Source organism: Schistocerca nitens, chromosome 4 (genome assembly GCF_023898315.1).
Source record: "Schistocerca nitens isolate TAMUIC-IGC-003100 chromosome 4, iqSchNite1.1, whole genome shotgun sequence".
Lineage (NCBI taxonomy): Eukaryota > Metazoa > Arthropoda > Insecta > Orthoptera > Acrididae > Schistocerca > Schistocerca nitens.
The window spans coordinates 347,185,147-347,201,466 of NC_064617.1; the positions used below are offsets into that span (position 1 = coordinate 347,185,147).

At 37.4% G+C, this 16,320-nt stretch overlaps 1 protein-coding gene across 2 annotated transcripts in view; it reads right to left on the reverse strand.

Annotated features, from left to right (window-relative positions):
• The window catches only part of LOC126251581 (neuronal membrane glycoprotein M6-a), a 51,595-nt gene extending 36,177 nt beyond the window's left edge, over positions 1-15,418 (reverse strand). Inside the window, exons 1-2 of one of the 2 annotated variants that reach the window (XM_049952111.1) lie at positions 14,801-15,418; positions 14,504-14,708 (exon numbers count right to left, since the gene is read on the reverse strand). In XM_049952111.1, coding sequence (XP_049808068.1) covers positions 14,504-14,660 — 157 coding nt within the window. In that variant the 5' untranslated portion in view covers positions 14,661-14,708; positions 14,801-15,418. The remainder of the gene's footprint in view (positions 1-14,503; positions 14,709-14,800) is intronic. The other variant, XM_049952112.1, reaches the window with a different exon arrangement.
• Between the last annotated feature and the right edge of the window lie 902 nt (positions 15,419-16,320).

Sequence of the window (16,320 nt, forward strand, 5' to 3'; positions counted from 1 at the left end):
CTCGTGCTCCTTTGCAACAGCCTTTTTGTTCTTCATTTATAATTTTGTTCTGTGTTGTATGTGTCATTAATTTCTGTGTAATGACTGAAGTTAATATTTTGTAGATTGTTGGTAGGCATGTTATGGGGCGATATTTAGCTGGGTTTGCTGTGTCTGCTTGATCTTTAGGTTTCAGGTAAGTTATTCCATGTGTAAGTGTATCAGGGAATGTGTATGGGTCTGCAATGTAACTGTTAAATAATTTAGTTAGATGTGAATGTGTTGAGGTGAACTTCTTTAGCCAGAAATTTGCTATTTTATCATTTCCAGGGGCTTTCCAATTGTGCGTAGAATTAATTGCTCGGGTGACTTCATGTTGCAAAATTATCACTTCAGGCATTTGTAGTATCATCTTGTATGAGTCTGTTTCTGCTTGTATCCACCGTGCATGCCTGTTATGTTGTACCGGGTTTGACCATATGTTGCTCCAGAAGTGTTCCATGTCTGTTATGTTTGGTGGATTGTCTATTTTAATGTGTGTGTTATCTATTGTCTGGTAAAATTTCTTTTGGTTTGTGTTGAATGTTTGGTTTTGTTTCCTTCTATTTTCACTTTTTTTGTATCTTCTAAGTCGTTTGGCCAATGCTTGTAACTTCTGCTTCTTTTCATCTAATTGCTCCATTGCTTCTTGTTGTGAGATTTTACCTAACCTTTTTCGTTTTTTGTCTGATATTTCATTTCTTATAAATTGTGTTAGCTGTCCGATGTCTTTTCTCAGTTTTTCTATTCTGATCTGTAGCCTGTGTTGCCATGCTGGTTTTGTGGGTTTCTTCTGTGTGTTGGTTGGTTCTGATCTCTGCCTAGTGTGTATATTTAGTGTAGTGAGTGCTCCTACATAAACCAGTAGTTGTAACTCTTCCATTGTTGTATTTTCATTTATTTTGTTGTGTATGATTGTGTTGATAGTTGTTATTGTTGTTTCGACTTGTGGGTTATTTGGTGGTCTATGCAAGAATGGTCTAATGTCTGTATTTGTGTCTTTGTATTCTATATATGTCAGCTGAAATTTCTCTTCTATATCTAACATGTGTGTCACTTCGTGTTCTATTTGTGCTTGTTCTGGTGGCTGTCTTAAGATGTCGTTTTCCTCTGATTGTTTAATTGATGTGCGTTGTTCTTTGTTTGTTTGCTCTGGGATGTTTGAGTCCATTACTGTATTTTCTTCTTCTTCTTCTGATTGCACATTATTTTGTTCTAGTATTTGTTGTACTTGTTGTTTGATGTTTTCTAATTCTGACTGGGGTATCCTGTTATTTTTGATTATTACACGGATCTGATCAGCTAGTCGTTGTTCTGTTAAAAATTTTAATTCTGGGTATCTGGTAATAAATGTTGTGTGTACTTGTGATCTGTATCCAGTTGTGTTGGTTCCTAGGTTTGTTGCTTGGTAATAACAGAACATGAGGTGTCGATTAACTTCATCTGACCATCTCATCCTCTGTCTTTGTTTTCCTTCTAGGGTGGTTGCAGGAAGCATATCCTGCAAAACACCTCTATTTGGATTTAAATCATTTTCCAGTTGGCTAGCAGTGTCGTTACCATTGTGGGCGGGCATAGGGTTCAAGCGTCGTCCCCGACCATGACTGCGCTTGTCCGAGGCTTCTTTAGTTCTGTCCTGAACCAAGTAATCACACTAAAAGGGGGGTTAGCCCTATTAGTGGTTTGTTCTTTTCGTCGCCTTTTACGACTGGCAGAACATACCGGAGGCCTATTCTTTTCCCGGGCCTCCACGGGGTTTATTATTATTATTTCTTTACTTTCTCAGATGTTAAGTCTGGTTGAGAATGGAATATGACGCGGACCTTGATCAAGCGTCACTTCCTATTAACTGTACGGTATGTGTTATATTGCATTTAGGAACTTTCGGGTAATTGAACATGTATCAATAATTACGGATTTCTGTAGTTGTATATATGTGTTTGGATGTAGCTGTATTGCATTGATGTACTGGTGGATATTGTGTGGTATGACTCCTGTAGTTGATACTATAATTGGTATGATGTCAACTTTATCCTGATGCCACATGTCTTTGACTTCCTCAGCCAGTTGGATGTATTTTTCAATTTTTTCTCCTGTTTTCTTTTGTATATTTGTTGTATTGGGTATGGATATTTCGATTAGTTGTGTCAATTTCTTCTTTTTATTGGTGAGTACGATGTCAGGTTTGTTATGTGGCGTTGTTTTATCTGTTATAATGGTTCTGTTCCAGTATAATTTGTATTCATCATTCTCCAGTACATTTTGTGGTGCATACTTGTATGTAGGGACTTGTTGTTTTAAGAGTTTATGTTGTAAGGCAAGCTGTTGATGTATTATTTTTGCGACATTGTCATGTCTTCTGGGGTATTCTGTATTTGCTAGTATTGTACATCCGCTTGTGATGTGATCTACTGTTTCTATTTGTTGTTTACAAAGTCTGCATTTATCTGTTGTGGTATTGGGATCTTTAATAATATGCTTGCTGTAATACCTGGTGTTTATTGTTTGATCCTGTATTGCAATCATGAATCCTTCTGTCTCACTGTATATATTGCCTTTTCTTAGCCATGTGTTGGATGCGTCTTGATCGATGTGTGGCTGTGTTAGATGATACGGGTGCTTGCCATGAAGTGTTTTCTTTTTCCAATTTACTTTCTTCGTATCTGTTGATGTTATGTGGTCTAAAGGGTTGTAGAGGTGGTTATGAAATTGTAGTGGTGTAGCCGATGTATTTATATGAGTGATTGCTTTGTGTATTTTGCTAGTTTCTGCTCGTTCTATAAAGAATTTTCTTAAATTGTCTACCTGTCCATAATGTAGGTTTTTTATATCGATAAATCCCCTTCCTCCTTCCTTTCTGCTTAATGTGAATCTTTCTGTTGCTGAATGTATGTGATGTATTCTATATTTGTGGCATTGTGATCGTGTAAGTGTATTGAGTGCTTCTAGGTCTGTGTTACTCCATTTCACTACTCCAAATGAGTAGGTCAGTATTGGTATGGCATAAGTATTTATAGCTTTGGTCTTGTTTCTTGCTGTCAATTCTGTTTTCAGTATTTTTGTTAGTCTTTGTCTATATTTTTCTTTTAGTTCTTCTTTAATATTTGTATTATCTATTCCTATTTTTTGTCTGTATCCTAGATATTTATAGGCATCCGTTTTTTCCATCGCTTCTATGCAGTCGCTGTGGTTATCCAACATGTAATCTTCTTGTTTAGTGTGTTTTCCCTTGACTATGCTATTTTTCTTACATTTGTCTGTTCCAAAAGCCATACTTATATCATTGCTGAATACTTCTGTTATCTTTAGTAATTGGTCGAGTTGTTGATTTGTTGCTGCCAGCAGTTTTAGATCATCCATGTATAGCAAATGTGTGATTTTGTGTGGGTATGTTCCAGTAATATTGTATCCATAATTTGTATTATTTAGCATGTTGGATAGTGGGTTCAGAGCAAGGCAGAACCAGAAAGGACTTAATGAGTCTCCTTGGTATATTCCACGCTTAATCTGTATTGGCTGTGATGTGATATTATCTGAATTTGTTTGGATATTAAGTGTGGTTTTCCAGTTTTTCATTACTATGTTTAGGAACTGTATCAATTTAGGATCTACTTTGTATATTTCCAATATTTGTAGTAACCATGAGTGGGGTACACTATCAAAAGCTTTTTGGTAATCAATGTATGCGTAGTGTAGAGACCTTTGTTTAGTTTTAGCTTGATATGTCACCTCTGCATCTATTATCAGTTGCTCTTTACATCCTCGTGCTCCTTTGCAACAGCCTTTTTGTTCTTCATTTATAATTTTGTTCTGTGTTGTATGTGTCATTAATTTCTGTTTAATGATTGAAGTCAATATTTTGTATATTGTTGGTAGGCATGTTATGGGGCGATAATTAGCTGGGTTTGCTGTGTCTGCTTGATCTTTAGGTTTCAGATAAGTTATTCCTTGTGTAAGTGTATCAGGGAATGTGTATGGGTCTGCAATGTAACTGTTAAATAATTTAGTTAGGTGTGAATGTGTTGAGGTGAACTTCTTTAGCCAGAAATTTGCTATTTTATCTTTTCCAGGGGCTTTCCAATTGTGAGTAGAATTAATTGCTTGGGTGACTTCATGCTGCAAAACTATCACTTCAGGCATTTGTGGTATCATCTTGTATGCGTCTGATTCTGCTTGTATCCACCGTGCATGCCTGTTATGTTGTACCGGGTTTGACCATATGTTGCTCCAGAAGTGTTCCATGTCTGTTATGTTTGGTGGATTGTCTATTTTTATGTGTGTGTTATCTATTGTTTGGTACAATTTCTTTTGGTTTGTGTTGAATGTTTGGTTTTGTTTCCTTCTATTTTCACTTTTTTTGTATCTTCTGAGTCGTTTGGCTAATGCTTGTAATTTCTGCTTCTTTTCGTCTAATTGCTCTGTCGCTTCTTGTTGTGAGATTTTACCTAACCTTTTACGTTTTTTTTCCGAGATTTCATTTCTTATAAATTGTGTTAGCTGTCCGATGTCTTTTCTCAGTTTTTCTATTCTGATCTGTAGCCTGTGTTGCCATGCTGGTTTTGTGGGTTTCTTCTGTGTGTTGGTTGGTTCTGATCTCTGTCTAGTGTGTATATTTAGTGTAGTGAGTGCTCCTATATAAACCAGTAGTTGTAACTCTTCCATAGTTGTGTTTTCATTTATTTTGTTGTGTATGATTGTGTTGATAGTTTTTATTGTTGTTTCGACTTGTGGGTTATTTGGTGGTCTATGCAAGAATGGTCTTATGTCTGTATTTGTGTCTTTGTATTCTATATATGTCAGCTGAAATTTTTCTTCTATATCTAACATGTGTGTCACTTCGTGTTCTATTTGTGCTTGTTCTGGTGGCTGTCGCAAGATTTCGATTTCCTCTGATTGTTTAATTGGTGCGTGTTGTTCTTTGTTTGTTTGTTCTGGGATGTTTGAGTCCATTACTGTATTTTCTTCTTCTTCTGATTGCACATTATTTTGTTCCAGTATTTGTTGTACTTCTTGTTTGATGTTTTCTAATTCTGACTGGGGTATCCTGTTATTTTTGATTATTACACGGATCTGATCAGCTAGTCGTTGTTCTGTTAAAAATTTTAATTCTGGGTATCTGGTAATAAATGTTGTGTATACTTGTGATCTGTATCCAGTTGTGTTGGTTCCTAGGTTAGTTGCTTGGTAATAACAGAACATGAGGTGTCGATTAACTTCATCTGACCATCTCATCCTCTGTCTTTGTTTTCCTTCTAGGGTGGTTGCAGGAAGCATATCCTGCAAAACACCTCTATTTGGATTTAAATCATTTTCCAGTTGGCTAGCAGTGTCGTTACCATTGTGGGCGGGCATAGGGTTCAAGCGTCGTCCCCGACCATGACGGCGCTTGTCCGAGGCTTCTTTAGTTATTATTATTATTATTATTATTATTATTATTATTATTATTATTATTACTACTACTATTACTATTATAATATCGGTATTAGTGCACTCGACATCATGACTCTCAGCAAACGTGCTGAATATGAATGTAAGCAGTTTATGAACCGAGCAAGGAAAGCTTACCTTAAAAAAAGGTTACTGTTAGGATGCACCATTGAAATATAAGTTTCGTATGAGCAGTTGCCAGTGGGCTCGTGCGCATGCACAGAGCTGAATTCGCATATGAGCAGTGCCTTCCTCCCGCTTCTGGCTACTTTAAGTGTGGCTGTTTGCTGTATGAGCAGTAGCAGCAAGTAGCCAGAAGCTACCCAAGCTGCCAGATTCATGCATGCGCAGAGCAAGACGAGTTATAGTGGGGGAGCCTCTCCCCGATGTTATTCAATCTGTATATTGAGCAAGCAGTAAAGGAAACAAAAGAAAAGTTCGGAGTAGGTATTAAAATTCATGGAGAAGAAGTAAAAACTTTGAGGTTCGCCGATGACATTGCAATTCTGTCAGAGACAGCAAAGGACTTGGAAGAGCAGTTGAACGGAATGGACAATGTCTTGAAAGGAGGATATAAGATGAACATCAACAAAAGCAAAACGAGGATAATGGAATGTAGTCAAATTAAGTCGGGTGATGCTGAGGGAATTAGATTAGGAAATGAGACACTTAAAGTAGTAAAGGAGTTTTGCTATTTAGGGAGTAAAATTACCGATGATGGTCGAAGTAGAGAGGATATAAAATGTAGACTGGCAATGGCAAGGAAAGCGTTTCTCAAGAAGAGAAATTTGTTAACATCGAGTATAGATTTAGGTGTCAGGAAGTCGTTTCTGAAAGTATTTGTATGGAGTGTAGCCATGTATGGAAGTGAGACATGGACGATAACTAGTTTGGACAAGAAGAGAATAGAAGCTTTCGAAATGTGGTGCTACAGAAGAATGCTGAAGATAAGGTGGGTAGATCACGTAACTAATGAGGAGGTATTGAATAGGATTGGGGAGAAGAGAAGTTTGTGGCACAACTTGACTAAAAGAAGGGATCGGTTGGTAGGACATGTTTTGAGGCATCAAGGGATCACAACTTTAGCATTGGAGGGCAGCGTGGAGGGTAAAAATCGTAGAGGGAGACCAAGAGATCAATACACTAAGCAGATTCAGAAGGATGTAGGTTGCAGTAGGTATTGGGAGATGAAGAAGCTTGCACAGGATAGAGTAGCATGGAGAGCTGCATCAAACCAGTCTCAGGACTGAAGACCACAACAACACAATGAGCAGTTGCCAGTGGGCTCGTGCGCATGCACAGAGCTGAATTCGCATATGAGCAGTGCCTTCCTCCCGCTTCTGGCTACTTTAAGTGTGGCTGTTTGCTGTATGAGCAGTAGCAGCAAGTAGCCAGAAGCTACCCAAGCTGCCAGATTCATGCATGCGCAGAGCAAGACGAGTTATAGTGGGGGAGCGTCGTTCCCCACGTGACCCGTGTGTGTGTTTGGTGTCTTCGTTTACAGCTCTCACGTCAAATGAAATTAAAACAGATTTCTGTGGCTGGGAGCCATCAAGTGAATTAATATACATTCTCATAACCATGAAAGACCAAAATAAGTTAGTAGTTTCAGTTTTCTGATTTTATATTATTTCCACGTTATTAGCAATCGACCATTAATGTCTTAATGACGCTATTTCTGTCTGTTTTATAGAGAAATTTGCTTCTATTAATTTTTTTTCCACTGAGGCACTATTGGCTACTTTCAACCTAGATCAATTTAAAGTGCAAATTTTCATTTTCTGGGACGAATGATGTTGTACCATAATAAAGAACCAAACATGTGAATACAGTACTGGACCTCCAAGAAAATTGGTATCACGAAAACCACATGAATAGCTGAATATCAGGTACTTCAGAGCGCATCTGGACATAGAAATATGCAATTAGAGCGGAATGAAACATTTTAGTATGGTTTATGAAACCCTGATGCTGCTGGAGTAGTCTCTGATGTCCTGTTCCTTATTTGACACTGTAAAATCTCTTAATGCTATATACGTACAAACATACGTAAACTTGAAGCTGACTAAGTAGGCAAATTTGGTCAGTAGTTTTGAACTAAATATTTTGTTTCAAATATAATTACATCTGTAGCAGAATTTTACAAATCTGCCTTCTGTGAAACAGTGTTTTTCGATCACAAGGCACTTGTCTAGTACTTCCTCTAGGCCTTAAGTTTTTTCTTAATTTGTGTTTACGTCTTAAATTTATAGAATGCCATTCTATGCTAAATTTTAGACTGGTAGCACACCGCATTTTATCGTTTTAACTCCCCATATGGCTTCATATTTATTCCTAGAGTAGAATATAAACTGTCAGTTGTACAGTTTCTTTGCCTCACAGACAACCATGTTAATTTTTTCACATTTTGAAATAGTCATGAAATTTGAAATGCTACATAACAATATTGCAGAGGCGAATTGGAGTCTAACCAACCAGGGATCCCATCAATGCTAATACTAACTGAATCAGTACTCTCTCGCGTCACAAATTATATTGGATGAGACAGCCTAAAGGCTTTAACTTCTGCTTTTTACATAATTACTTTTAATTTGGAATTTTAAGCATACTTAAGCAAAGAGTAAAAATAGGCATGATCGCATGTATGTCATCACACGTTCCAGCACATGTACTCAAAGTTAAATAAAATTACGGTTAGTGTTGACATAAAATGCTGCTACGTGAAATAAATATTAACTGGATACAAAGAGACCAGCTCTTTCCCAGAAGCAAGTGGATGTCTGATCACTAAGATACAAAATGGAAAAGTGCCAGCCACTCAATCATTCAAATCTACTCCTGGAGGAGTCCCAGTTTCTCATAAAATGAACTCATCCAATTACCACTTGAAATAAAGGACAGCACACTGTTATAAGGACGCCATGTGCCATATTCTGGAGGCTCACCGTGAAGCAGGAGGAAGTCTTGGATTAAAGGGCAGCACATTACACAGAGGCCAGCTAGAATGCTTCATCTGAGCGGCTGGATGGAAGTATCAACTGTAACTGTGAAGTTGTGGACAAAAGACATGCGAAACAGCAGGAAATCTTACAACTGTGACATATAAAGATATCTTCACCACACTCTCTACTGCATCAGTTATGCTGTTTACAGTACTGGCAAAGAGGCTGACACTTAAAACACTCCCTTGAAGGACACCATTCTCTTACATAAAAATGTTCAAGTGCGCAACTACTCGATAACTCCATGTATTGTCGTATGTGTTTCAAATACCAAAGGACACCCCATAAAGTGCTGTCTGCATAGAAAAGTTTCCTGTGTAACCACTCCAGTACACCCCTGTCAGCTAAGGTGGAACGATGTTTCCTAAACCCACACTAAAATCAACTAACTAGTTCCTTTCTCTCTTAACACCCACACTAAACAGAGGTTAACCACCTGTTCAATGGGTTTTTTTTCCCTATGCAGCTTGTGAAGTCAACACTACAACATAGCTGCTTGTGGCAGTACCATACTTCACAGGACTAAGGAGGGATATCAAGATGGATTCCCTCCATGAATCTGGGTATAGTTTTCGTGATGGTGTGCAGCTGAAAAGATCAAGGAGGGATTATTCTGATACTCAACACAATTGACTTGGCATGCTATACATAACGGCATCCGATGCTGCGGCTGAATCCACAGCAGCAGGTAACGCTTTTTCCAATCTCTAGGTTTGGAAGGGGCAGTTGACACAGTTGCCTAGCTTCAGTGCAACTGTGGCTCCTTGGCAGCTTCTTTCTGGAACAGGAATGTGGAATCTTTGCTGCCATCAGATGTTACATTATAGAAATAATTAGGCACTGCCTGTGCTATGCCAGCAGAAGTTATAATAATCCCACCATTCCTTAAGAAAGGAATAGGTGTCAATCTGCCTTTACCAGAGACCCTCTTGATCTGACTCTCATATTTTCATGGCTCATGATGAATGAATTTCAGAAACTTCTGTTCCGACTGTCCAACATGCCCTCACAAGTCAGATGGCTGTTCTGTTCTCTCCTAGTGGTCTTGTCTTGAACCTTTGCAATGTCGCTCAACTGTCCTTGACTAAAATGTGACACCAGTCATTCCACCGAGGGGCAGGTTGTCTCTTAGGGTTTTTTGAGGTCTTTGCTATACATGTCTCAATGGCATGGTGGATCAAACTTTTAACATAACCCACTCAGTAGTCGTCACTATCGTTATATTCTTACATAACTAATCATACAACAACCAGTTCACTCTGATGAGTTCCATTTTGGCAGCTTACTTTCAGGTTCTCTTCTATCTGGAATGTGTATCCATATAGGAAGTGGTTCCTAGAATGCAGATCAGTGTCCACTTATCACTCTGCAAAATATGTGGTAACAGATATACAAAAGTAAAGGACTGACTGATAATGACACTGCAGCCGAGGAAAAATTTGAAGCTTAGCCAATGTTCAAGACAGATGTACTTCAATACAATGAGCCTCCTACAAACTTAACTCCTAGGGCAGGTGTTGTTGGTGACCCAAAGCACATGGTGCGCATTAAAATCCCAACAAGTAGGAATGGCTGGGGAAGTAACCTAACAATGTCTATGAGAGCCTCGTTATGAAATAAATCATGAAGTGGGAAGTATACTGTCCATTTTCATTGGTGTATAGCTGACAATAGTTATTGTTTGCAAGATGATTGTTAATGGGACAGGTGAAAGATGTGGCATCTATTACTAATGAATAAGCCCCCCCATCACCTCTTCCATGTGAGTTCTTAATGGGAGCTACCCATCAGTAGGGGTCTTCCTTTGCCTTCTCTCTTCTATGGTGATGCACAGCGGTTGATAGGATAAAAGGTCACTGGGATATTTAATCTCTCTACAAGGCATTAACATTAGCTACACTGCCTTTGCTGTCAGAAATTTACAGTATTTGACAAACTGATGGTTTTAAACTGATTTACTTTCACTTTTGGCTGAAACACACTTCCTAACTTCAACTGGTGATTATAACACAGATAATTATGCTGACATTTTAGCTTCCTTAAATTGCATAGCTTTGTTTAGATGACATGAAAGCTTTGGAGCACTTTAAAATTAAGACAAACTTCTCCTTCTGCAAGTGCAGCTATAATTACATTTATTAGTGCCCAAATATGATTTTTTGATGGTTTGGGTTGGAGCACTGATTTTGTTGATGAGAGTTTTACGAGATGTTCCAAAGGACACAGTTGCCATTTCACCACAACTACTACTACCACCAGAAAATTTTCACTAGGGCTACTGGTTTTTGTCACTGTACAAACTTTATGAGCTTTAATGGGTCTAATGATATAAAACATTCAATGAACTGTTAAATGTAATAATTAAAAGATTATCCTCTTGTGTGTACAACTACTTCCAATTTCGTTCCGCTGCTGTTACTACAATAATGTGAAATTTTAGGTACACCTGCTCTTTTTGTTTAATATCCATGTGTTTACACAATACATATAACAAACCTACAGTTATACAAATTATAACATTAAAGAAGTGTCCCAGTTAATAAAATTACCAAACAACACACTAATTAAACAAGATAATTTCTAAGTTGGATGTGCAAGTTAGTCACAATAAAAAAAAATTCAATGTGTATCAAATAGATAATTAACAAATATTTATGTTTATTTAAAACAAAGTTGAGCAACAGGTATCCTCCCCTGAAATCCTGATGTGGTGACAAACTGGTTATAAGTTGGCAAAGCCACTAAATGTTAACACAAAATAAAGGCTGAGGGAACAGTTTGGTCTGTAACATGTCCTGATGGTTTTGTTTATGCCATATTTAACAAATTTTTTTATTATAAAAATTAAAATTGCATGTAGTGTCAGAAAAACACTACTGCACAATACACGAATCTCCGAGAAGTATTACGATGCATATTTGGTAGGCCTACATATATCAAGCAACAACTGCGAAAAATGCGAAGGGAGAAGTTATAGGTAACACATACAAACTCACGAAAAAATTACATATCAAGGAAATTAGTGCAACAGTTTCAACAAAATATTTCTAGTACTTAGGGTGGTGTTCTGAGACATTATTATGTGACCAAAAAATAATCACCCACTAGAAATGATGGAAATCAGTTAATACACATATGGCACATTTCACTGTTGCATACTGAAAGGAGGGTGATATGTCTTTCCAAGACTTCTACTACTAACTGTCCAGCTGTCTACTATACACTAGTAACCACCACTTGATATTTGAAATAAACTGATAGTGACCATAAAACAATTACTTGCTAGAAATGATGTTTCTAAAAAATTATTCTTTGCAAGTAACACAATAATAAAATTATATTCTGAATCTTAATTATTTGTAAAACCATTTTTTATTGTGATTCTGCCATCTCTGAGTATCATTCTTTTTACAAAACAACCAAAATTTCTGCCTTTTTGATTAATGTTGTCATTTATTATTTTGGCAATATTTTATTTAAAATTTGAAACATCTGGCTTCATCATATCTCTGACTTAATAATTAACAATGTATACTTTTATGTAGCTACTCAGTAACATATCATCAACCAATGATTGAAGAAAGCTTTACAAATTTCACTACTTGATGGAGAAATACATCCACAATAGAGGTAAGCGACTACTCAGATTTGGCACAACTCTAAAATATAGAACGATTTTGATTGCACAATTCTTTATTACGCTTTTCAACCAAAAGTGAGTGCATAGACCAAATGTAATACAGATGTCATCTCATATAGATATATCTGACATTGCCTTTATCTGTTCGGAGAGAACCAGTGCCAAAGTGGTTCTCTAGGAATAAACAATGGCACTATCAAATATGCCAACATGAAATGAGATAGGTATTATAATCAGTCTGTGTGTTCAATTTTGTGAGCTTTTTTACTAAAGTTTGATTTTAATCTACAGTATGGTGATGAAATTTTGAAACGCATAACACTTAATAAAACATTTTGCAGTCAAGGCCTTTCTATATTTCAAAGCTGTACCCTTAGAAATCTCAGCAATGTATTAGTCTTTGGCAATTATTGTTGGAAACAGAGTGTTACAATAAATCCTGTGAAGTATTTGCTATAAATCAATTAGTGTTACCTTAGTCCTTTTTTGCTTCAGTTTTATTTTATACTTGGGAACACCTGAATTAGAAATAGCTGCTTGTTTTGGTGTGTGTGTGTGTGTGTGTGTGTGTGTGTGTGTGTGTGTGTGTGTGTGTGTGTGTGTGTGTGTGTGTGGAGGGGGGGGGGGGGGGGAGGGAGATGGTGTAGGAAGGATGATGAATCAGATACTGTCTCCCATGACCGGGATGTAATTTAGCTTTGCAGTGACCACTAATGTTGAAGTCGACACAGGATAGGTAAGATTCAATGGTGACAATGTATGTTTCAAGCAGTATAGGCAGCGGTCACTTTGTGTGCTATCATGTATACGGTTTACTGAGTATCATGAATAAGAGAAAACCACTACCACAAGAACAGTCAGATGAACATCAGCCCAATCCGATAATTCGTGAGAAGCTGTAGCATTCAGAACTATCTTCTTGGTACGGGTTGCAGAAGCCATCACCTCACACATACGTCTCTCGATACTCAACATCACACACATATTAGTAAAAGCACAGGAAAAACCGCACTGAAGTATTGGACTGACAAGTTGTTGTGCACACTGGTGCTCGTCAAAGTTGAGGCACGAGTATACTGACAACCACACAACACAAGGTGGTATATCTTGTTTGTCAACAAAGCATTGTTCAGGCAGGTAGTCCAACTTATGACATGGAGATGTTTATGCAGATGGAACAGGGTCCTGTTTTTCGTGTTTAATAGTCCATGGCAAGACATGTCACCACCAACATCAGGACAAAAGGTGATGCTATATGTTTTTAGAAATGGTTGTTAAAGACAACTGATCAAAAGTGAAGAATGAAAAGTACATATAACAAAGCATCTACTCCTGAATTCTCACAATTACGCATACTTCTACAATTTGATCCACCATTACATCAGCCAAGAAAGCAAGACAAATACTGCTGATCTTCCACAACAGTGTAAGAAGTTAAACAATGGAAAACCCAGGACGGAATGTAAAATAATATGAAAATGATAGTTGCTACTCACCATATAGCAGAGATGCTGATTCGCAGATAAGAAGAACAAAAAGCATTCGGCCAACAAGGCCTTTGTCAAAACTTGACGACACACACACACACACACACACACACACACACACACACACACACACACACACACGACCACAGTCTCTGGCTTATTTTGTAACAGTCTTCTTCTTGTGCCTATCTGTGACTAAGCATCTCCGCTATATGGTGAGTAGCAACTATCCTTCTCATAATAATTTAATAAGCTAACTTTTCATGAACTTGAGAGAAGATTCTTTCTTTACAGTAGACTATCTGTCATGAAGGAATATGCAATACTCCACAAGAATCCTTGCTACAAACACGAGTATACTAATATTTCAACATACTTATACTTTTCATCCGATGTTTCAGTTTCAACAACATAAAATAGGCATTTTACCAATGTGGTTACCCTGTTTCATTATATGCCACTTGTATTCAACTTATATACATCACACAATTATCATAAACACTTGGTAATGTTTAATTTTGTACAGGGAGCATTTAGTATGCCATTAACTGTCACTTGAATTGTTGTGAAACCGTCTGAAGACTAAAAGCCAGTTGTAGTCCACCCAATTTCCAAACATCTACGCAAATACCAGTGGATCATCATTCAAAATATGTGAATAGATAGTGTCAATGTACTTTACGACCAAATAAAAAACTTTAATGATGGGATGAGATGTGATGTGAACTCCAGATATGCAAGAATTTGAATTGGGCAATTTGTCAATCAATAGGGTTAGTGCCAAATGCGCAATTCAGGCTCAATGAAAGTGAAAAACTGCAATCTATTCCTCAAAGACAATCTTCCCTGCTTCAGCGCCAAGTGTATTAACCATACATAATTAACTGGAGAACATACTGAAAATAAAGATGCAACAATAACCTACTTACTAGCTGTTTTGTATCCACCCACTGATACGTCATCATGCAAGAAATGTTCTGAAAATCTTCCTACACTATCGTGTGAGTATGCCGACGGTCTTCGTAGGGGCATAAACTGAGCTTGGGTTTCTTCGCACTGTGCATTGGTTTTTCTTCTAGGACCCATTTTCAGCCAGTATTAAACACTTATCACTCAGTTAGACATAGGGCTGAACTGCTCCACCACCCATTAAGAGAATCGATTGATAAGATTAGATAAAACATACATAACACAAATCTAAACATTCAAGGAAAAATCACACTCACCCATTTTTCCCCTCAACTGCAGTTACCAGTACCGTATAGTATTTAGTTTTACAGGATGTTTACTAAACAGAACGATGGTGAATATGTTACAAATTAAAACACGTTGCACCCCGACAGTATTTCAGGCATCAAGCACTATGCTACGCCCAAAATTCCAAAGGTGCGCCATTTTTAACTGACAGCACTTTACAACGAAACAACTATTTGACAAACACATTGTATAAATATACGTTCGCCCTGAGACAGCACTTTGTCTTCGCGTCTTGTAATCTACAACGACAACAGGTGTGCGTGACACATAAACTCTGTTTTATTGTCTTTCTAAAAACTAGGCTAAAAAAAGAAGCTCAACTCAGCGGGAGTTACAAAAGTAATGCAACACTTGAATCATACTAAACACAATAACTTAGTCTGTTCGTCCCTCTATTTTTACGCATGACCTGAAGTCCCTCAGTAACTCTGATTAGTATGAGGATAAGGATATGAAGATACTCAATTTTTAAAACAATACATTATGTATGAGACGGCACTGAAATCGATTATGTTATCGAAGCGTCAATACGTTGGTGTACACGCGACAAAGTGTTTGCGCTAAAGTTTGCTCACAACAAGTTGGAGCGTGTGAAGTGGAGACGGTGTGGATCACCGCATATCTGGCGCGCGAAACGTGTTTGAGTTGGTAGTTTCTTCAGTCTAGTGTGTCTCTGCTTCGCCCACACAGCGAATTCTGAATTGTCCGATACGCATCACCATTTTTAGGGTGTTCACTGCTAAATTTACTGAAATGCGTAAGGGTCATACATAGTTTTGAGAAATTAAGACCAAGGAATACAACTCTAGAGATGAGAAGGAAGCTGCTGATTCTGCAATTCTTTAATAGAGAAAGGATTATATCTGATTACATTTTATCTTAATGTGAGAAAGCAAACTGCATATTTTTAACAAAAAACAAATGAGACACTCAGGGTACCAAATGAGATGTCACACAAGATTCCGGATATTTGCTTTTCACAATTCGTGTATACGATTTGCTCAATATGATGCTATGCAAATACATACTATATGCAGATGACATCACTTTTGTTAGAGTGGTAGGGCATCAGACACACTGAAACATAAAAGTGCAGAACAACTCAGGATATCAAGTACATGGTTTAGAGTAAATGAATTACAAATTAACCACTCTAAAACTGAAAATATTATTTTCCTCCTATTTAACCATATTGAATGTAGTGCCTCAGTTGCGCTTTTTGGCGTTCATCTTGATCCAAAACTAAACTCACATTAGCTGTGTACGCACAAAGTTAGCCCAAATCACCTATTTGCTACGTTAACTTAGGGCTTGTGTGACTGACAGCTACTGCTGAACTTCTTTACACCTTTTTTCACAGTGCTGTTATGAGACATTTCCTCTGGAGCGAAAAGAATTTTTATTTGATAGAAAAAAAACCTTAAGTTGCATTCTTGGAGTAAGATAAATACGTATCATGTAGGAATACATTAAAGAGTTCCAAATGCTA